Source organism: Theropithecus gelada, chromosome 4 (genome assembly GCF_003255815.1).
Source record: "Theropithecus gelada isolate Dixy chromosome 4, Tgel_1.0, whole genome shotgun sequence".
Taxonomy (NCBI): domain Eukaryota; kingdom Metazoa; phylum Chordata; class Mammalia; order Primates; family Cercopithecidae; genus Theropithecus; species Theropithecus gelada.
The window spans coordinates 116,513,565-116,536,610 of record NC_037671.1 but is presented as its reverse complement, the minus strand read 5'-3'; the positions used below and the strand labels follow the sequence as shown (position 1 = coordinate 116,536,610).

Genomic DNA, 23,046 nt, shown 5'->3' with positions numbered 1-23,046 from the left:
AACATCTCTCCTCTCTCCTCCCCCAGTGTCCTGCAACACTGCTCTGCCTCTACTATCTCTGTTTCAACCCCATAGCAGTGGTTCTCTGATAGGCTTTAGGAGGTCTCACTCTGAGCAAGCACTACTTGGCCAAGGATTCTCCCCGCAGACTTCTGCCCCTCCTCTCCACTTGGCAATTCCCTCCTTGGTGACCTGTCCTGCAAATTCCGGCCACTTTAGCTGCCCCAAGCTCTGATCTCTCCCTTCTACACCTAGTGAGCGTCCTGTGCTCTGCTTGGACTTCAGCTCATTGCACCATGGGGAACTGTCCCCAGGCAGACAGTTGTAGGGTTCACCGTGGGAATTTCCCTTCTCTCAAGGATAGCAGTCTTGCACTCTCTGTTGTCCACTGCCTGACAATAGCTGCCTATTTTCTTTATTCCTGGGATGCAAGGTGGTTTAACATATGCATAGTAATAAATATGATTCACTACATAAGCAGAATTAAAAGTAAAAACCATATGATCATCTCAATAGATGCAGAAAAAGCTTCCAATACAATCCAACATACCTTCATGGCAAAAACTCTCAACAAACTAGTCACTGAAGGAGCATACCTCAAAATAATAAGAGCCGTCTATGACAAGCCCACAGCCAACATCATACTGAATGGGCAAGAGCTGGAAACATTCCCCTTAAGAACAGCAACAAGACAAGGATGCCCACACTCACCACTTCTATTAAGCATAGCACTGGCAGTCCTAGCCAGAGCAATCAGGCAAGAGAAACAAAGAAAAGACATCCAAATAGGAAAAGAAGTCAAGCTGTCTCTCTTCACTGTCGATATGATAATAACTAGTAAACCTTAAAGACTCTGCCACAAGGCTCCTAGAACTGATAAGTGATTTCAGTAAAGCTTCAGGATACAAAATCAATGTATGAAAATACTTATTCCATACACCAATAATGTTCAAGCTGAGAGCCAAATCAAGAATGCAATCCCATTTACAACACACACACACACACACAGACACACACAGACACACACACACACACGCCCCTAGAAGTACATCTAACTAAGGAGATGAAAGATCTCTACAGGGATAACTACAAAATCCTGCTGAAAGAAATCATAGGTGACACAAGCAAATGGAAGAACATTCTATGCTCATAGGTTGGAAGAATCAGTACCGTTAAAACGGCCATACTGCCAGAAGCAATCTACAGATTCAATGCTATTCCTATCAAACTTCCAATGTTATTTTTCACATAATTAGAAAAAAACTATTCTAAAATTCATATGGAACTGAAAAACAGCCCCATTAGCCAAAGCAATCCTAAGCCAAAAAAAAAAAAAAAAAAAAAAGAGAAGCATCCCCTGACTTCAAGCTATCCTATAAGGCTACAGTAACCAAAACAGCATGGTACTGGTACATAGTGAGAATATGCAGTATTTGGTTTTCTCCTCCTGCATAATTCACTTAGGATAATGGCTGGAACAGAATAGAGAACCCAGAAATAAAGCTGCGCATCTGCAACCATCTGATCTTTGATAAAATTGACACAAATAAGCAATGGGAAAATGTACTCCCCATTCAATAAATGGTGCTGGGATAGTTGGCTATTTAAATGTACTCCCTATTCAATAAATGGTGCTGGGATAGTTGGCTATTTATATGCAGAAAATGAAACTGGACCCTTAACTTTCACCATATACAAAAATCAACTCAAGATGGATTGAAGATTTACTTATTTTTTATTGTTTGAGAAGGAGTCTCGCTCTTGTCACCCAGGCTGGAGTGCAGTGGCACGATCTCAGCTCACTGCAACCTCCGCCTCCTGGATTCAAGTGGTTCTCCTGCCTCAGTCTCTCGAGTAGCTGGGATGCAGGTGCCTGCCACCACACCCAACTAATTTTTGTATTTTTAGTAGAAACTGGGTTTCACTATGTTGCCCAGGCTGATCTCAAACACCTGATCTCAGGTTATCCACGTGCCTCAGCCTCCCAAAGTGCTGGGATTACAGGCGAGGGTCACCACACCCAGCCAGATTGAAGATTTAAATATATGACCTCAAACTATAAGAATCCTAGAAGAAATTTTCAGAAATACCATTCTGGACATTGACCTTTGGAAATAATTTATAACAAGTCCTCAAAAGCAATTGCGACAAAACCAAAAGTTGAAATGTGAGACCTAATTAAACTAAAGAGCTTCTGCAGGGCAAAAAACAAAAAAAACAAAAACAAACTATCAACAGAGTAAACAGACAACCTACAGAATGGGAGAACATATTTGCAAACTATATAGTCAACAAAGGTCTAATATCCAGAATCTGTAAGAAACTTAAACAATTCAACAAGCAAAAACCAAATAACCCCCATGAAAAAGTGGGCAAAGCATCAGAGAAACGCAAACCAAAATCACAATGAGATACCATCTCACACCAGTTAGAATGGCAATCATTAAAAAATCAGGAAACAACAGATGCTGGAGAGAATATGGAGAAATAGGAACACTTTTACACTGTTAGTGGGACTATAAACTAGTTCAACTATTGTGGAAAACAGTGTGGTGATTCCTCAAGGATCTAGAACTAGAAATACCATTTGACCCAGCTATCCCATTACTGGGTATATACCCAAAGGATTATAAATCATGCTGCTATGAAGACACATGCACATGTATGTTTATTGCAGCACTATTCACAATAGCAAAGACTTGAAACCAACCCAAATGTCCATCAGTGACAGACTGGATTAAGAAAATGTGGCACATATACACCATGGAATACTATGCAGCCATAAAAAACGATGAGTTCGTGTCCTTTGTAGGAACATGGATGCACCTGAAAACCATCATTCTCAGCAAACTATCGCAAGAACAGAAAAACAAACAACACATGTTCTCACTCATAGGTGGGAATTGAACAATGAGCTCACTTGGACCCAGGAGGGGGAACATCGCACACCGGGGCCTATTGTGGGGAGCGGGGAGAGGGGAGGGATAGCATTAGGAGATATACCTAATGTAAATGATGAGTTGATGGGTGCAGCACACCAACATAGCACATGTATACATATGTAACAAACCTGCACATTGTTCACATGTACCCTAGAGCTTAAAGTGTAATAATAAAAAAATTAAAAGAAAAAAAAGAAAAAGTGGGCAAAGAACAGGAACAGACACTTCTCAAAAGAAGACATACAAAGTGGCCAAAAAACGTGAAAAAATTCTCAGCATCACTAATCATCAGAGAAATGCAAATCAAAACTGTAGTGAGATACCATGTCACACCAGCCAGAATGGTGATTATTAAAAATTCAAAAATCTGGTGGGTTGCTGGGCGGACCTGTCACAGAGAAGAGAGGAGAGTAGTGGACCACTGAATAAGCTTCCAAAATGATGCCCACACTAATTATCCTGTTGAAAGAGGGAACTGATAGCTCCCAAGGCATCTCCCAGCTTGCGAATAGTATCAGTCCCTGCCAGGTGATTGCCAAGGCTGTAAGAGCCACCCTGGGTGCCTGTGGCATGGAAAAGTTTATTGTGGATGGCGGAGGCAAAGCAACAATTTCTAACGATGTGGCCAGAATTCTGAAACTTCATGTTGTCTATCCTGCAGCAAAGACTTTAGTGGACATTGCCAAATCCCAAGACACTGAGGTCGGTGATGACACCACCTCAGTGACCTTGCTGGCTGCAGAGTTTCTGAAGCAGGTGAAACTGTAGGTGAAGGAAGGTTTACACCCTCAGCTCACATTCGAGCTTGTCTGCACAGTCACCCAGTTGGAGTTAACATGATCAAAGAGATTGCTGTGACTGTGAAGAAGGCAGATAAAGTGGAGCAGAGGAGGCCACTGGAGTACTGTGCCAGGACCGCTCTGAGCTCCAACTGATCTCGCAGCAGAAAGCTTTCTTTGCTAAGATGGTGGTGGATGCAGTGATGATGTGTGATGATTTGCTGCAGATTAAAATGATTGGAATCAAGAAGGTACAGGGTGGAGCCCAGCTGGTGTTGCATTTAAGAAGACTTTCTCTTATGCTGGGTTTGAAATGCAACCCCCCCAAAAATACCAAAATCCCTAGATTGCCCTTTTGAATGTTGAGCTCGAGTTGAAAGCTGAGAAAGATAATGCTGAGATAAAAGTCCACACAGTTGAGGATTATCAGGTGATTGTTGATGCTGAGTAGAACATTCTTTATGACAAGTTAGAGAGGATCCATCATTCTGGAGCCAAAGTTGTCTTGTCCAAACTCCCCACTGGGGACATGGCCACCCAGTACTTTGCTGACAGGGACATGTTCTGTGCTGGCCGAGTACCTGAGGATAATCTGAAGAGGATGGTGATGGCCTGTGAAGTCTCAATCCAGATCAGTCCGAATGCTCTCTCAGCAGATGTGCTGCATCGATGCCAGGTGTTTGAAGAGACCCAGATTAAAGGTGAGAGGTACAACTTCTTTACTGGCTGCCTCAAAGCCACAACATCCACCTTCATCCTCCGTGGCGGTAGTGAGCAGTTTATGGAGGAGACAGAGTGGTCCCTGCGTGATGTCATCATGATCATCAGGAGGGCCATCAGGAATGAGTCAGTGGTGGCTGGTGGCAGGGCTATTGAGAGGGCGCTCTCCAAGTACCTTCAGGATTCCTCAAGGACTATTCCACAAAAGCAACAGCTGTTGATTGGGGCATATGCCAAGGCCATGGAGACTGTCTCATTCCAGCTGTACAACAATGCTGGCCTTGGGGCCACAAAGATTCTCAACAAGCTGCAAGCATGCTATACCCAGGGGCACGTGATATGAGGTGGACATCAACAATGAGGACATTGCTGACAACTTTGAGGCCTTCGCATGGGAGCCAGCTTTGGTATGGATCAATGCCCTGGCAGTGGCCTCTGAGGCTGTGTGCCTGATCGTGTCTGTGGATGAAACCATCAAGAACCCCGATCGACTGTGGATGCTCCCCCAGCAGCTAGCTGGGGCTGTGGTCGCGGCTGCTCCCATTGAGAGGCACCCCACCTAGCACATGACTGGCTGGCAGGCTGGCTGCAGGGTGCGCTTACTCTCCTTGGTTTGGTTTTTTTTTTTGTTTTTTTTTTTTTTTTTTTGAGACGGAGTCTCGCTCTGTCGCCCGGGCTAGAGTGCAGTAGCCGGATCTCAGCTCACTGCAAGCTCCGCCTCCCGGGTTTAGGCCATTCTCCTGCCTCAGCCTCCCGAGTAGCTGGGTCTACAGGCGCCCGCCAATTCACCCGGCTAGTTTTTTGTATTTTTTTAGTAGAGACGGGGTTTCACCGTGTTAGCCAGGATGGTCTCGATCTCCTGACCTCGTGATCCATCCGTCTTGGCCTCCCAAAGTGCTGGGATTACAGGCTTGAGCCACCGCGCCTGGCCATGGTTTGGTTAGTTGACTTTACAAGGAAGGGGTAGTCACTGGCCCACTCTGTTCTTACTGGAGGCTATTTAAATAAAATTTGAGACTTTGGGGGGGAAAAGTCAAAAAATAGCATATGGGTGATGAGGCTATAGAGAAAAGGGAACGCTTTACGCTGCTGGTGAAAATGTAAAATAGTTTAGCCACTGCAGAAAGCAGTTCAGGGGTTTCTCAAAGAGCTTAAAACAGAACTGCCATTTGACCCAGCAATTTCACTACTGGGCATATACCAAAAGGAAAAGAAATCATTCTAGCGAAAAGACACATGCTTAGGTGTTCATTGCGGCACTATTCACAATAGCAGATGTAGAATCAACTTAGGTGCCCATCAATTGTGGATTGGGTAAAGGAAATGTGGCATATATACACCATGGAATACTATGCAGCCATAGAAAAGAACAAAATTGTGTCCTTTGTATCAGCATGGATGCAGCTGGAGGCCATTATCCTAAGTGAATTAATATAGGAACAGAAAACCAAGTACCACATGTTCTCATTCTTAAGTGGGAGCTGAGCTTTGGGTACACTGGGGACAGGGGAGGACTGAAAAACTGCCATTGAGTACTGTGCTGCTGCTCACTACTTGGGATCATTCACATCGCAAACCTCAGTGTCACACAATATATCCATGTAACAAACTGCACATATACTCCCGGAATCTAAAATGTTAAAATTATAAAAAAGAGAAAACCACAATTGCATTCATATGTTTCTCTTGTAATCCTGTTTTAAATATAACTAGAATTTTCTGTTACTGCATAGCTTTTTTCCTAGTTTGAAAAATAAAATAATAATAACAATAACAGGCCGGGCGCAGTGGCTCACGCTTGTAATCCCAGCACTTTGGGAGGCCGAGGCGGGTGGATCACGAGGTCAGGAGATAGAGACTATCCTGGCTAACAGGGTGAAACCCCATTTCTACTAAAAAAAAAAAAAAAAAAAAAAACCAAAAACTCGCCGGGCGCAGTGGCGGGCGCCTGTAGTCCCAGCTACTCAGGAGGCTGTGGCAGGAGAATGGCGTGAACCTGGGAGGCGGAGCTTGCAGTGAGCTGAGCGAGATTGCGCCACTGCACTCCAGCCTGGGTGACAGAGTAAAACTCTGTCTCAAAAAAAAAATAATAATAATAATAATAAAGAGGCCAGGTACAGAGGCTCATGCCTGCAATCCTACCAATTTGGGAGGCTGAGGCAGGGGCTCACTTGAGCCCAGGTGTTTGAGACCAGCTTGGGCAACATAGTAAAATGCCCACTTCTATAAAAAAATCTAAAAATTAGCTGGGTGGGATGGCTCACACCTGTGGTCCCAGCAGTATGAGAGGCTGAGGCAGGAGGATTGTTTTGGCCCAGGTGTTCAAGGCTGCAGTGAGCTGTGTTCACACCTCTGTACTCCAGCCTGGACAACAGAGAAAGACTGTCTCAAAAAAAAAAAAGAAAGAAAGAAAGAAAGAAAAACCCACAAAAAAGCCCCCACCAAATCTATTGCCACATCAGTCAAAATTTTAGTTCTACTTATTAGATACAATTTTATTCTTATAGCAATTATTTCAAAATTGTTATCTGTTTTTTAAAATATATAAAATATCTTCTTGTTGAAGCGACAGGTGCTTTGAATTGTTACCTTTATGTTTGTTGAAACTATGAAGGAGAAATTAGGAAGACATTAGGTTTAAAATGGAAGACAGATTACGTACATTATATTCTTGTAAAACTATGAAAATAAAAATAAAAGAACAAAACTCAAAAAAAGCTGCCTATTTAATTCAGTTTCATGATTATAATAGAAGGGATAGTCTGAAAACAGAGTTGCAAGTAAGCTTATAATTTGTAAAGATCTGATAAAAATTATCAGATAATAAGAATTTACAACCATATCCTCACTGAGAATGGACGAGAAAAAGAAAGATTTCCATATTACGTTTATTTAGAAACATGTTTGGTGTGTCTAGTTTAAAGTAAAATAGAAAAAAAAAGTAACACACACAATTTTTTTTTTTGCATTCAGTGTTAAAGTGTTTATCAGAAAAGAACTACTTGTGGCTGGGCTCAGTGGATCATGCTATAATCCCAGCACTTTGAGAGGCCAAGGAGGGCAGATCACCTGAGTTCTGTAGTTCGAGACCAGCCTGGCCAAGATGGTGAAACCCTGTCTCAACTAAAAATACAAAAATTAGCTGGGCATTGTGGCACATGCCTGTAATCCCAGCTACTCAGGAGGCTGAGGCAGGGGAATCGCTTGAGTCTGGGAAATCGAGGTTGCAGTGAGCAGAGATTGCGCCACTACACTCCAGCCTGGAAGTTGAGTGAAACTCTGCAAAAAATAAAATAAAATAAAGAATTACTTGCATTGTGCTCACATAATTTATGCAGTCAGTTTTGCTATACCAGCTTGTTTGAAAACCATACTTTATTCCAATGCAAATGATGTATTAGGGAAGAATGTCAGTGTAATGTGAATGCACGTTTGCTTATGAGTGACTTAGTCTGTGAGAAATGGTGAATGCAGAAAACTGCATTCACCCAGCTGACCCAAGCTATGTAGGAATACACAATACCTGCTGGCAGGCACCCCAGCCAGCTTCCAGATGCCTTAGTTCATCGTGTGTGTCACTCTCATCCATGTCTGGTTGTACTACCTCCCAAATGATTTCCAACAACCCTTCTTCCTCCACTGCATACTAATCCACAAGCTGCAACTCTTCCAACTCCCTTGGATCCATGCCCTCTCCTCTGTTTAATTCCCCAAATTTCCTCTTAATTCCAGTTTTTCCTATCTGTTCTTTGCTTACCTCTCTTTTCTCCCTCACTTTTCTTCTCTCCCTCTCACACATAGAGGAGGGGGTGTTGGAACCAGGTGGGCTGGTGGTAGGATCACAGGTCCACAATCTCACGAGCAATGGCTCACTGCAGCTTCAGATTCCTGGGCTCAAGTGATCTTCCTTCTTAGGCCTCCCAAAGTGTTGGGATTATAGATGTGAGCCACTGTGCCCAGCCCTATGTTTTTTTTGTTTTTTTTTTTTTGAGAAGGAGTCTCGCTTTGTCACCCAGGCTGGAGTGCAGTGGCGCGATCTTCGCTCACTGCAAGCTCCACCTCCCAGGTTCACGCCATCCTCCTGCCTCAGCCTCCCGAGTAGCTGGGACTACAGGCGCCCGCCACCACACCCGGCTAAGTTTTTCTACTTTTTAGTAGAGATGGGGTTTCACCATGTTAGCCAGGATGGTCTCGTGATCCGCCCACCTCGGCCTCCCAAAGTGCTGGGATTACAGGCGTGAGCCACCGTGCCTGGTCTGAAAAATTTTTTGAGTGTTTTACCTCTAACCTTGTTTTCCCACAAACTTTGTGGTTTTTATGGTACTGTTTTGTACAGTGCTGGGAATGTTTTGGAACATATATGTCACATTACAGCAAAATTGACAGTGCTTGAATCTTTATTGCACAGATTATCTTCATAACTTCAGAGGTTATGAAGATAATCATAAAGGACTAAAACCCTTTCCTTCATATTTCCTTCATCAAGCCCATGAGAGGAACAATTTATGGACCCACTTCTGGCACAAGACACTTTATAACTCTCACTTCATCTTGTCAGCCATTCAGTGAGGAGTAGCCTACTTCTCTCTGTAAGTCACGATGGAACACCGAGGCCGAGACAGGGTGCAACTTACGAAGGTCATGCATTAAATTGGTTCAGCAAAGGAGTAAGCCGTGTCTGTCAGTGCCATCTGGTCTTGGAAGGGGGTTTGTAACTCCACTTGACTCAGGGAACACAGAGCAGTGGGAGCCAAGGCTGTCAGCGATTGAGGACCACAGGTGAACAATTCCGCGCTGCCGCCGTGGTATCGCCTCCAGGTGGATCTTCCGCCTTCAGGAAGGAGACAAAAGAATGCAGAACCCTGGTCAGATCAGCTCAGGACTGAGCCCTCCATGATCTGTCAGGACTCAGATCCCACCTCTCTCTCAGGGAGCGATCAGCTGCTATTGTTCCCATCCTGCCTCTCTGTCATCTAGTTTATGATTGTTCACTTTCCCCTTACTTCATCATTAGTTAGACCCAGACCTCAGCAGAGATTTTAGGGCTTCAGAACCGAGGAAGATAAAGTAGCAGCGGGAACACAGTGGGAAAGCCCACAGTGGGGGCAAGAGTCTTCCAGCTGTGGGCAAGGGTATCCCTGCGGCAGGGCCAGAGCACTGACAGTGGGGCTTGGCACGAAGCCATTGGCCAGGATTTCTGTGTCAGGGTGAACCAGAAACCCATGTGTCCAAGGAATCCCATCTTCTAGTTCTTGCTGTCCTCACGGAGTGTCTAGGCTTCACCTTCGGCCTTCCCTTCTGCTCACAATCCCCTCTCCCACTGTCTGTGTGGCCCTGCCTCCAGCCTGCTTTGTTGGAGCCCAGGCAGCCTTCTTAATTATTTCCTCTTAGGAGTTAAACCTAGAGACCCCTCAACCTTTGGCATATGATATACTTTCCCATGGTCAGATCATCAAGCTGCTGCCCCACCCAACATGTGTCTTGCCCACCCTCTGTGTTTCTGTCCATCAGACCACCCACCACATAGGCACCCCCGGAGAGTGACCCTGGTTTAAATCAAGCCTGACTTTGCCAAACCACTGTGGATGCATTAATTTGGAAAGGTCCCTGTTAATCTCAGGGCCCACTTGCAAAGCAGAGACAGTCCCCGAGACTCGTTCAGCCTTTGCCTTTCTCCTGTTGGCCAGGGACAGAGAGGGCTCAACTTGACCCAGAGCTAAGCCTCTCATGTCGTCAATGCCCAGGCGAGAAGTGAAATTCACCTCATCTTATTTCTACGGTGAGATTTGGCAGGGGTCTTGGGGAGACTTAGCAATCTGGTTTCTCCCTGTCCTCATACCAGGAAAAGCCCCGCCCCTAATCCAGAGGCCAGTTGGCCCCATCTCATCCTTTGCTTTGCTCACAGTATACCTGATGCCCTCCCTCCTGACCTGTGATTGGGATTGAGCTGAAGATAGTCACTGAGGTGATTCAAGGGATTAGCACTTGGTACAGGTAGGATAGTGGAGATGTGGTTGGGGACACGGATGGTTGAGGTAAAATGGAACAGAAGAGTGCAGGTTCTTGTCCAAGCTCCATACCCAGGAGATGACCCTTACTTCAGCTGCCACTCAAGTCTTTACATGTCCTGAGCTTTTACTATATAGCAGCCACAATAGATTCTCAGGTTACAAAAGTAATGTCCTCAAGTGAGTTCATCAATTTACTGACATACACCCAATCATAAAACAATGTGATAATTTTTCTGTGGTCAGAATTTCTGAGCTATGAGTGGGGGTAGTTAATTCTATCCAGGAAGATTGGTGACTTCTTAGAGGAGGTGACAGTTAAACTGGACTTGGATAGCTGTCTGGAATTTGGTCAGATAGGAAAGAAAATTCCAGGCAGAGAGATGAGCATGAACAAAAAATTTGGCCGTAATGATGCACGGCGATTTAGAGATCAGAAGTTCAGTGTGGATGCCTCTAAACGTTCTCTTGTCTGTGTCTGACGGATTTTGATATTTTGTGTTATCATTTTCATTCATTTCAAAATACTTTCTAGTTTTCCTTGTACTTTTTAATTTGATATATAGTATTTGGAAGCATATTATTTGATATCCAAACATTTGAAGATTTTTCCAGATATCTTCCTGCTATTGATTTCTAGTTTATTTCCATTGCGCTCAGACAAGATGCTTTGCATGATTTCAACCCTTTACATATGCTGAGATTTCTTTAGTTTGTTTGTTTGTTTGTTTGTTTAGATGGAATCTTACTCTGTCACCTAGGCTGGAGTGCAATGGTGCAATATCGGCTCACTGCAAACTCCGCCTCCCGAGTTCAAGTGATTCTCCTCTCTCAGCCTCCCTAGTAGCTGGGATTATAGGCCCATGCCCCCACGCCCGGCTAATTTTGTATTTTTAGTAGAGACAGGGTTTCGCCATATTGGCCAGGCTGGTCTTGAACTCCTGACTTCAAATGATCGGCCTGTCTTGGCCTCCCAAAGTGCTGGGATTACAGGTGTGAGCTATCACGCCCAGCTAAGATTTATTTTATGATCCAAAAATGGCCCTTCTTGGTGAACGTCCCTGTGTATCTGAAAAGACACTCCCTGTCAACCCCTTTGCTCTGACATTCAGCTTTGATCAGCTTTTTCTCTCTTTTGTCACATCAGCAGAAACAATGCCAAGAAATGCCAGAGACAACAAAATAGGAATGTGTCATGGGCACACAGAGCTCTTTTTCCCTGGGTGCTGCTCCTCCCTGTGACAGAGAAATCCATGCAACACAAGGGGGAGGCTGTCCCCAAAGGGTGGCAGATATACTTTTTTCCCCTTGAATTCCAACACACCCTTCGCCGGGCCTGCTCTGCCTCCCACTTCTGTTCAGCTCAGCTGTGGCACTGACCGCTGCTGGTGCTTGAGCTCTACCTGCTCCTGCCCAGACAGGAAGCCCTTCAGCAGCAGACTCAGTTGCCAGGATGAGGCTGGGAGTCAGGAACCCCTAGGTGTCCATGGAGGTCCCACCTCCTTTAAATCCCTACTGTTCAGATGCAGCTTCTAAAACTGTTCTTCTGCCTCCCTTCCTACTCACCAATCCCCTTCACTACTGTTAATGGCACTGAAGTCCCAGCCTGCTTCATTGGGGCAGTTAAGTCCTTCTCAGTCACCTTCCACCAGGGGTTAAGGTGGGACCTCTTTGCCTGCAGCTCTGTGGGTGGGACCCCTTCCCATCTGAGCATATTCACTCCCTGGGTTCCTGCTGCCATCACACCACCCACCACACGAGCCCCTTCTGGACCAGTGGCCCTTAACTGACTCAAGCCATATCTTGCCAAGCCTGTTGTGACACTGATCTTGGCAAACTCACTTTTCATCTCAGGGCCCCTGCAAAGCAGACACAGATCTGAGTCATGGTATTCGTTTAAGCAATGACAAGGGTAGAATCATTTCTTACATCAGAAATATTGATCCTCAGTGAGTCATAGATGGAGTAGCCTATTTTTCTCGTTAGAGGGAACCTTAACTTTGAACTCCACAGAGAGATCCCCCAGGAACTGTGACTTGAACCAAAGAGCTCTACTTAACTTTTCCAAATTGCTATACTTGAAAATGTTGAGGTCTGCCTGGGTCAATCTGGAGAGGACACTATGAGGACAAGGATAGCAATGGAAGAAATAAATGAATTCTTAGTGTCAGAGCAATGGCGGAGAAACAGGACCAAAGAGCAGAAGATGTCTGGCAATGTGCCTGGCATATAATAGTTCTCTCAGCCAGGTGTGATGGCTCACCCCTGTAATCCCAGCACTTTGGGAGACCTAGGTGGGCGGATCACCTGAGGTCGGGAGTTCAAGACCAGCCTGACCAACATGGAGAAACCCCATCTCTACTGAAAATGTAGGATATAGTTCAGCAATGTAATGTTTAGAGGGTGGTGAAAGGATTTCTTATACCACAACCTTGTGTATTATCCAGAAGTAAATGCTGCAGCCACAAGCACCACCAGTGAGTCTTCTCAGGGCAAATGGGAAAAGGGGATGGAACCTTGCTGAGATAACTCATGCAAAACGCAGACAGCAAACAAACTTTCCATCAAAATGCTGGGGGAACTCCTGGGCCGGATGGCAAGGAGACAACACCCCAGTCAGGTGTTCCAGATCTTAGACCTTGCCCCTCCTCAGGAGGAGATGTTTGCTTCATCCCTCCTCTCACTGCACGTTTGTGCTGCCAGCCCTGCTGTGTAGTGTGGGGACGCAAGACTAAGGCAGTGCACCATTTCTGTGGAGAGAGATGGATCAGAGAGCAGGGGCTTGGGTGAGACCCATGGCTCACCTCTCTCAAGTTCTTACCAGACTAAGACATCCTCAATGGCCAGAGACCAGCCTGCCACTCACCTTTTTGCCACCTGATATAGATGATGAGAAAAATTCCCATTAAAACTAACAAGATGAATGCCCCCAGGATGATCCATGTATCTGGTAGGCTAGAAGAAGACCCGTGGATATCTGAAGCATTTACTGGTGACACTAAAAAAGAAAAAAAAAGCACAAGCCCTGTGACACCTAAAAATATGCTTTCCTCAGCCCCTGCTTTCCCCAGGAACACATGGTGCCCCACATAATCATTGGCTCATGTGACAGCCACTCAACCAGACCCTGGGCCATGATGAATGGGGTTGTGCCTTGTCCTTAAGGAGCTCAAATTTCTACTGAGAGAGGTAGCCAATATCCATCTTATTACCACACAATTTCACATGATTACTGTGGTTAGAACTGTTCGGAGGATGACACAATGGGTGGTGCTTAATTCTGTGTGGGGAAGGTGGGGAAGGCTTCATGATTAAGAAGTGGCATTAGAGCTGGTGGAAGGGTAATTATAATAGAGGAAGAGAAGGCCTGGATGTTTGCAATGACACAGATAGACTTGGAACCATTTAGCGGTGGGTCATTGGTGACTGGATTATTGGTTAATGGGAAGGAGTTTCTACAGTGAGGAAGAAACAGTGGAAAATGGGATGGGAAAGGGAGGATGGTGGGAAATCCTTCTGGCCATCACCGACTCTCCAGACAAGAAGCCCATGGAGAAGTCAATCAAATTTTCTATTGCACACACACACTGACACCCACACAGGGAAGGCTTTTGACCTTTAAAGGGAGCTGCCACATTCTCCCGCTCGGCTCAGTTACCTGTTGGTTCTGGCATCGCCTCCCAGTGCTCTGAGAATTCCCTGAGCCAGTGATTGCAGTCTCCCATTGAGAGCTTCCTGAAATACTTTTCCAGCCCTCTGTCTTTCTTCCATGTCTCCTTGATCTTGCAGGCTTCATGATTAATTACTGTCCAGGTCATGTTCATCGCGTCTAAGAGGAGGCATTTCTCTCCATTGATGGCGAACTGCCAGGATGCACCAGTGCATCGTTCTGCTTCACGCTGACAAAGCATCTCTACCTGCAGAGTGGAAGGACCTGCAATCCAGACACAAAGCCATCATCCTCCACTCTTGAGAGGTCCATCATCTTCCAATAGGTCAAGTGTTTCTCTGCACATTTAGGGGCCTGTATTCTTTCTGTCTGGACTTGCCCTTTCCTGCCCATTGGGTCCCATGTGCCTCTATGGTTGGGCCATTGATCAATACACAAATACACCTAAAGCCCCTCCCCACCTGTGCTCTTCCCTCCCTTCTCTTGCTGCCTGCCTCCGTTTCCCCACCCCATTCCACACTTACCACTGGTCTTTATCTGGGGTTTGACGTCAAGAAAGAGCATCCTGAGGTCTCGGCCCACTTCTCCCAGCATTTGGGTCAATTCTCCCCATGTGCTGGTGGCATTTACCTTCTTCCCCAGGAGACCCAGAGGCTTGACCATGTTGCTGTCACTGTCGTACTGAAGGAAAAGATTTTTATTCATGAAGACCCGTACTTCACACCAGGGCTGTCCAGGTCTGGACCATGATTTTATAGTGAAGTTGAAGCAAAGAGAGTGAGTACCTGTGAGAGAAAGACGCAGGTGAGGTCCAGGACAGGGGAAGAGGCCCATTAGAACCCGCGCTTCTGTGACCCAAATCTCCCTGGACCAGGCCAGGCTGGCAGAGGGGGCGGTTCCATCCCAGACTCCGTCGACCTTCCGGATCCCTGCTCCCATCTCCCCCTGACTGTCTGGGGTGAGATACTTGATGGTACCAAGGACCCTTGGGGTGCACTTAGTGTTAACACAGTTAACAGGAGGATTCATGTCACAAATAGTTTTAGCAACATCTACCAAGTTCTAAGGCACAAAACAGACAAGCCGGTGTGTGACCTCCTGAGACTTAAAATCTAGCTGAACACACAGGACATTCAATAGAAAGGAAAAAGAGGCGTTTATCATAGGACACATGCTGAATTCCTCGGGGGTCCCGGGCGTTCAGGAAAGAGTCCTGGAATAGAAGGTAGGGGGTAGCATTGTAGAGCTGCCCCCTGTGAGCCCGTGCCTGGCCTAGGGCCTCCGGCTGGGGTCTCGCACGAACTGGGGGTAACATCCCAGGGATCCCCTCCCTCACCTCATCGTTAAGAGCAGGTACCTGCTTGCCTGAAGCCTGCATGGGACCCCAGTCGCCTACACCCCACCTTTCTCCCTCCTCCTCGTTGTCCTCAGCCAGGTCTTGAGATCTCAGGACACTCACCAACCATGATCTCCAAGGCTATTAGTAGCAACAGTAGAAGCAAAAGAAGGCGCACCGGGCTACAAGTCAGGGGCATTCTTGGCACATTGTGGAGAGTAACAGGCAGGAAGCTGGGCGTGGACACATACACCCTCACTGGTATGGTGAAGAAATGTCCAACAGCGTGGGTGTGGGCACTGCCCAAATTCTTTACCCTGGAACAACTGAGGGCAGGCCTGTGGAGACCACATTAAAGAACAGTTTTGTGAAGGGAGTGTTTTCCAAGTATTCAGAATATAATTATTTATTGAAAAATAAAATAAGACATTTAAAAACAAAATTAACTTTGAATAAACTCTCCTCTCCTGTCCCCATGGCCCCTGCAAAAAAACCCCCTCAGGTGTGAGCAGGATGGTTGGAGGTTATGTGAGTTCCTTCTCCTTTCCTCCAATTTCTTCTTCCCTTCTCCTCCCTGCCTCTTTTGCTTTTCCCTTTCTTCCTGGTACCCCCTCCCCATTCCTGTATTTTCTCCCATCTCCATTCTCCCCTCTCTCACTATCCCTAACCCATTCAAACTCTTTTCTCTTAAATGGTTGAGATTTTCTCTTACCAAGCACACCCCAATATTCATTAAACTAGCTGCCAACAGGCAGCAAGCTGTCTACTGTGACAGATGGGTTGTGTGTGTGTGTGTGTGTGTGTAATTGTAGTAAAACATATTGAGTCACTCAATAAACACTTACGGAGTGTCTACTACATGTATCAGGCACTATTGTAGATGCTAATTAACAAAACTGAAATGGCCAAGCCCTTACAGTGGCTCATGCCTATAATTCCAGCACTTTGGGAGGATGAGGCAGGAGGATCACTTGAGGCCGGGAGTTCAAGACCAGCCTGGGCAACATAGTAAGACTCCATCTCTACAAAAAAAAATTTTTTTTTATTATACTTTAAGTTTTAGGTTACATGTGCAGAATGTGTAGTTTTGTTATATAGGTATATACGTGCCCTGGTGGTTTGCTGCACCCATCAACCCATCACCTACATTAGGTATTTCTCTTAATGTTATCCCTCTCCTAGTCCCCCACCCCCCGACAGGCCCTGGTGTGTGATGTTCCCCTCCCTGTGTCCATGTGTTCTCATTGGTAAACTCCCACCTATGAGTGAGAACATGCGGTGTTTGGTTTTCTGATTTTGTGATAGCTTGCTGAGAATGATGGTTTCCAGTTTCATCCATGTCCCTGCAAAGGACATGAACTCGTCCCTTTTTATGGCTGCATAGTATTCCATGGTATATACGTGCCACATTTTCTTAATCCAGTCTGTCATTGATGGACAAATTTTGCTATTGTGAATAGTGCCACAATAAACATATGTGTGCATGTGTCTTTATAGCAGCATGATTTATAATCCTTTGGGTATATATCCAGTAATGGGATCGCTGGGTCAAATGGTATTTCTAGTTCTAGATCCTTGAGGAATTGCCACACTGTCTTCCACAATGGTTGAACTAATCTACACTCCCACCAACAGTGTAAAAGCGTTTCTATTTTTCCACAACCTCTCCACCACCTGCTGTTTCCTGACTTTTTAATGAACACCATTCTAACTGGAGCGAGATGGTATCTCATTGTGGTTTTGATTTGCATTTCTCTAATGACCAGTGATGATGAGCATTTTTTCGTATGTCCGTTGGCTGCATAAATGTCTTCTTTTGAGAAGGGTCTGTTCATATACTTTGTCCATTTTTTGATGGGGTTGTTTTTTTTTTTCTTGTAAATTTGGTTAAGTTCTTTGTAGATTCTGGATATTAGCCCTTTGTCAGATGGGTAGGTTGCAAAAATCTTCTCCCATTCTGTAGGTTGTCTGTTCACTCTGATGGTAGTTTGTTTTGCTGTGCAAAAGCTCTTTAGTTTAATTAGATCCCATTTGTCAATTTTGGCTTTTGTTGCTAGTGCTTTTGGTGTTTTAGACATGAAGTCTGCCCGTGCCTATGTCCTGAATGGTATTTTCATGCTGGTTTTTTTTTTTTTTTTTAGCTCCATCAGGTTACTTATGTTCCTCTCTATACTGATTATTCTAGTTAGCAATTCGAGTAACCTTTTTTCAAGGTTCTTATCTTCCTAGCATTGGGTTAGAACATGCTTCTTTAGCTCAGAGTTGTTCGTTATTATTCACCTTCTGAAGCCTACTTCTGTCAGTTCATGAAACTCATTCTCTGTCCAGTTTTGTTCCCTTGCTGGTGAGGAGTTGTGATCATTTGGAGGAGGAGAGGTGTTCTTGTTTTTGAAATTTTCAGCCTTTTCTTACTGTTTTTTCCCCATCTTTGTGGATTTATCTACCTTTGGTCTTTGGTGTTGGTGACCTTCAGATGGAGTCTTTCAGAGGATGCGCTAATCCTTTCTATTTGTTTCTTTTCCTTCTAACAGTCAGGCCCCTCTGCTGCCAGTCTGCTGGAGTTTGCTGGTGGTCCACTCGCGACTCTGTTTGCCTGGGTATCACCAGCAGAGGCAGCAGAGCAGCAAAGATTGCTGCCTGTTCCTTCCTCTGGAAGCTTCGACCCAGAGGGGCACCTGCCAGATGTCAGCCAGAGCTCTCCTGTATGAGGTGTCTGTCAGCCCCTACTGGGAGGTGTCTCCCAGTCAGTGTATATGGGAGTCAGGGACACACTTGAGGAGGCAGTCTGACCCTTAGCAGAGCTCGAATACTGTGCTGGGAGATCTGCTGCTCTCTTCAGAGCCATCAGGCAGGGACATTTAAGTCTGCTATAAGCCCCTGATTGGGGCTGCTGCCTTCTTTACAGAGATACCCTGACCAGAGAGGAGAAATCTGGCAGTCTGGCCACAGCAGCCTTGCTGAGCTGCAGTGGGCTCCACCCGGTTCCAACGTCCCAGCAGTTTTGTTTACACTGTGACCTTCAAACTATTTACTAAGGCCTTAGCAACGGCGGAGGCCCTTCCAGATGAGTCTTATAATAGACTCCAGCAGTCCTACTGTGGCTAAGACCTGAAGGAAAGCCAAGTCTATTGTTGGGGAAAGTCTTGGGGCTCTAAGTTTCGAATTCTGAAAATTTGTCTTAGAACAAAATTTTGTGTCTTTTTCAGATTTCTCAAGCACAAGGTTTCCTCATAAAATTTAGTATCTGTAACCCCCCTTTCCACCTCACTTGTACAGCTGTCCCATTTCATCATCGGACCCCGCTGACTTAGCCAGTTCAGGCTGCTACAACAGAATACGTGGCTAAAACACCAAGCATTTATTTCTCATTGTCCTGGAGGCTGGGAAGTCCAAGATCAAGGTGTCGGCAGGTCCAGTGTCTGGCGAGGGCCCTCTCTTCCTCACCAGATGTCTGTCTTCCTGTTGTATCCTCACACAGTGGAGAGCAGAGAGTGACAGCAAGCTCTCTCCTGTCACTTCTTTATCCCACAGGGCTACATTCGCATGACTATGACTTCCTAAAAGGTATCACCTTGAGAGTTAGGATTTCTGCATATGAATTTGGAGGGCAGGCAAACATGTGGCGTGTAACACCACCCATATCCATTCCACATCTAGATTCCCTCTGTGTGCCGGGCAGTATGCCAGTTAATTCAAGTGCATGTTAGACCCAGAGGGTGACATCCTGTGACTCAGACAATGGGGCTCTGGTGATGCCTGGTAAGTGGGTCTGTACCACTGTCCTTTCTGAACTAGATGGAACAGACTTCAAAGAAAGTAACCATGGACTCTGGGCAGGGCTCTCTCCGGGGCTGGGGGGATAAGGGGTTGTCTGCTCAGAGGACAGTGGGTCAAGGGTTTAAAGGGGCCCAGGGATGCACATTTTTAACACATCCCCTACCTGGTTCTCTGGCTGCTAAGGTTAAAGCACCCCAATTTTGAGGGTGCACTTCCACCTCTTGGTCTGGAGAAGGGGTCTCAAATCTGTCCTGAGTGGAGCCTGTTCTGTACACACCCAGGCCCTGAGAGTGCAGGGAGGGGGACTCACTGCTACCGCCCTACCAATGCTGCTGCTGTGGGGACACCAACAGGGGTGGGCCAAGAACAGTGTGTGTGTATGTGTGTGTGTGTTTGTGCATGCATGCGTGTGGGTGCATGTGTGTGTGTGTGTGTGTGTGTGTGCGCACGCATACGTATGTGTGATATGACCACTGAGTAGCTCCTTAGCAGGGCCAGTATTTTCTGCAAGTCTGATGACTCACAGGAAGGAGCACACCAGGCCTGTACTTGGGTCCTGACATCTGGGATGCCGACCCAACACTGAAGACAAAGAAAGAGCTGCAGACAGGCTGGGGAAAATATACGGAAAGTGGAAAGGGGCCCTTCTACCTTTGTTGCCCTCTGTGGTCCTGAATCCCAGGTTGGCCTGAGCCAACCTGAAGATGGGAAGGAATAGCCATATTCCAACTGCAAAATGTCAGCTTCAGGCAGTGGCTTCCAAACTGAAATCATGGTTACATATGAAGTAGATTTTTGTTTGCTTTGTTTTTTGAGACCAGGTCTTGCTCTGTTGCCCAGATGGAGTGCAGTGGCATGAGCACGGCTCACTACAGCCTTGAACTCCTGAGCTCAATCAGTCCTCCCACTTCAGCCTCCAGAATAGCTGGGACTACAAGCGTGAGCCCCCACACCCAGCTAATTTTTAAATTTTTGGTGTAGAGACGGGGTCTCATCATGTTGCCCAGGCTGATCTCGAACTCTGGGCTCAAGCAATCCTCCCTACTTAGCCTCCCAAAGTGTTGGGATTACAGGAGTGAGCCACCATGCCCGGTTGAAGTGGAATTTTAATTGAAGTGAGAAGCAGATGATAAGGAAAGTGGAACCAATAATTTCATGTAGTCCCTGGAAGCCCGTTGCTATAAAGAACTTTCAGCCTGAAGTCCCAAGAGAGATGAAAATTTTAAAATGAATTGGACTGCATTTTTCAATCCCTGAAAATGAGTCACAGGCTTTTTGTGGCAGTGTGTCCTGGGCTTCTAACCATCCTCTCCCTGCCCCAGCTGCCTTGAGATTCCAGCCAATGGTTTCAACACCCAGGCTGGGAATGCCAAGGCCCAGCAGAGCGAGGCTGTGGAAGCCTCGGCATAAGTGGAGGGGATGATTTGAGGGAGAATGGGACAAGAGAAGTCAGAAGGAAGGAGTTAGGGCAGGAGAACAAGGAGAAATCCCTGTCCCCCAAACCGGAGAGAGGGGCGATTGGGACTCCAGACTGGCGGGAGGCACTGATCTCTGAGTGCTTGGCGTGGAGGCAGAGGACCCGCAGAGCCACCCCTGTCCTCCATGCCTTATCCAGCGTCCCCGCCCCCACACCCCCAGCAGCTCCCCCAACGCCACTTTTACTTCATTGCCCCTGGTTCTCTCACCACCCGAGCCCCTGCTTTCCTCCTTCACTCCCAAACACACACACGTTCCCTCTGCACTGGTGTTTGGAACACCGGCCACCCTCCACCCCACTACCTTGTGCCAGCAGGAGACGTTTGTCCTTCTGCCGTCTCTAGGATGGAGAGGCCTGAGGTGACTGCTTTCTTCCTCAGAGTCTCTGGGCAAACTCTCTGAGGAGCAGAAAACAGTTCAGTCTCCCTGGGCGTGGAGAGGTCGGCCTAGCAGAACACCCGCCCACCTTGCAAATCTGGTGGGGCCACCTGTCAACGTCACGTGTGAGTGATTCTAGGACAGGGCTCCTCGTCGGGAACTGGGTCCAGTTCAGTACTGGATTCGTCATCAGTAAACGGACCAAGACCAGGCTCAAGTCCCAGCCACGAAATTCTAGAAAGGATTTAATGTAATTTTAGCAGTTGTTGGACACCAGCATGTAATGGCACACACCTGTTTTCCTTAATATGTAGGTGGGGGGCCCCACTTTTTTTCAGGGTTTAGGGCTCTACAGGTCCTGGCCTGGCTGTGACTGGCCCTACCTCGTGTCTGGTGGGTGCTGGCGCCCTCTGTTGCCTGGTTTCTGTGCGAACACTGCATTATGGTCCTGCCTTCTCTAGGCCCAGAGCGCCTGCCCGCTGAGCTCCTGTTCCCACTGCGTGTCGCTCAACCTTGCTGTTTTTTCTTGCAACTCCATTCCCTCCGCAACTGGAAGACCAACTCTTCTCCTAAGTCTTCCTTAAAAGACACTCTCCCCACTTCCTTACAAAGCCCCCACCAAAGTGACACCAGCTACTTGTGAATGTAGCCAACTTTACTGAAGGTTTAGAGGTTGTGTGGTAAGGCTGTGAAGAATTAGAAAAAGAAATTACCTATTTGCTGGACCTCTTTCTTATCTCTTCTTTGGACTAGAAATAAAATATCTATGATTTGACCACACTGTCATCTAGTACCCGACCCTGGTTCTAGGCCACTGTCCTCCTGGCCAGGGTGATTGCAGTTCTGCCCTCCTTGGTTCTCCATGCCTGTCCCCACCTCCCAAATGGCTACAGAGCAGCCAGAGTGATCCTTCAGAACCTCACCACTCATGTCCCTCCTCTGCTCCAAACCCTCCAAAAGTGCCCTTTTTCTCTCAGTAAAACCAAAGTCACTACAGACGCCTAGAGAACCCTGCACAGTCTGGTCAGCTGTCCTCTATGCCCCCTCGCTTGCTCAGTTCCGACCTCCACCCTCGGCCTCCTTGCTGGTCTTCAGAGCCCTGCAGATGTCCCCATGCCTTGGGACTTTGCGTTGCCCTCCCCTCAGCATGGACTGCCTTTCAGGCATCTGCCCGGCTCACTCCCACTCCTGCTTCCACGCCTGGTTCTCCCTGCCCCTCCCATTTGGAATCTTTGTATTCATTTCTTTCTTTCTTTCTTTTTAAAAATTGTGGTATAATTCATGTAACATGATTTTTCATCTTAACCATTGTTAAATGTAAAGTCCCCTATTTCATAATGCGAGACCTCTGCCTGCCCGGGCCATCCTGGACCTTCTTCACCTGAACTTGTTCCCCTAAAGCAATGACCACTTTAAAACATAACCTTAGTAAGCCAGGCCCGGTGGCTCATGCCTGTAATCCCAGCACTTTGGGAGGCCAGGGCCACTGGATCACCTGAGGTTGAGAGTTTGAGACCATCCTGGCCAACATGGTGAAAACCCATCTCTACTAAAAATACAAACATTAGCCGGATGTGGTGGCCAGCGCCTATAATCCCACCTACTTGGGATACTGAGGCAGGAGAATCACTTGAACCCAGGAGGCGGAGGTTGCAGTGAGCTGAGATCATGCCACTCCTTTGCAGACTAGGCAACAGAATGAGACTCTATCCCAATAAATAAACAATCAAACAAACCTTATTAGCTTTTAATTGTTGCTGCAACAAATTACTGCAAACTTAGTGCCTTAAAACAACACACATTCATTCTCTTATCATTCTGGAGCTCAGAAGTCTGAATAGTCTCACGGGGCTAACATCACTATGCTGTCAGGGCTGTGTTCCTTCGGGACGCTCTTGGTGAGAACCTGTCTCCTCCTCGCCTTTTCCAGCTGCTCCACCTGCCCACATCCATGGCTCAG

General features: G+C 46.5%; 1 protein-coding gene and 1 pseudogene across 1 annotated transcript; one reads left to right on the top strand and one right to left on the bottom strand.

Moving 5' to 3' along the window:
• The first annotated feature begins 3,380 nt into the window (after nucleotides 1–3,380).
• On the top strand, nucleotides 3,381–4,988 carry LOC112622790 (annotated as a pseudogene).
• Nucleotides 4,989–8,977: 3,989 nt separating this feature from the next.
• LOC112622644 (retinoic acid early transcript 1E-like) lies at nucleotides 8,978–21,527 on the bottom strand. Its single transcript, XM_025382364.1, has 8 exons — nucleotides 21,470–21,527; nucleotides 21,175–21,320; nucleotides 18,724–18,779; nucleotides 15,579–15,793; nucleotides 14,644–14,904; nucleotides 14,108–14,383; nucleotides 13,316–13,447; nucleotides 8,978–9,272 (listed from the first exon to the last, which is right to left on the bottom strand). The coding sequence occupies exons 1-8, from the start codon at nucleotides 21,525–21,527 to the stop codon at nucleotides 9,088–9,090; spliced, it is 1,329 nt and encodes a 442-aa protein (XP_025238149.1). The 3' UTR covers nucleotides 8,978–9,087.
• Between the last annotated feature and the right edge of the window lie 1,519 nt (nucleotides 21,528–23,046).

What these genes read in the sequence shown, in the direction of transcription:
- LOC112622644 (XM_025382364.1), bottom strand. Translation starts at nt 21,527, where the DNA reads ATGCAGTGTTCGCACAGAAACCAGGCAACAGAGGGCGCCAGCACCCAC. An exon ending in CAGCACCCACCAGACACGAG is followed by an intron (nt 21,321 to 21,469) that starts GTAGGGCCAGTC and finishes AATCCTTTCTAG; the next exon opens with AATTTCGTGGCTGGGACTTG. An exon ending in GAAATGGGACAGCTGTACAA is followed by an intron (nt 15,794 to 18,723) that starts GTGAGGTGGAAA and finishes TGGTCTCCACAG; the next exon opens with GCCTGCCCTCAGTTGTTCCA.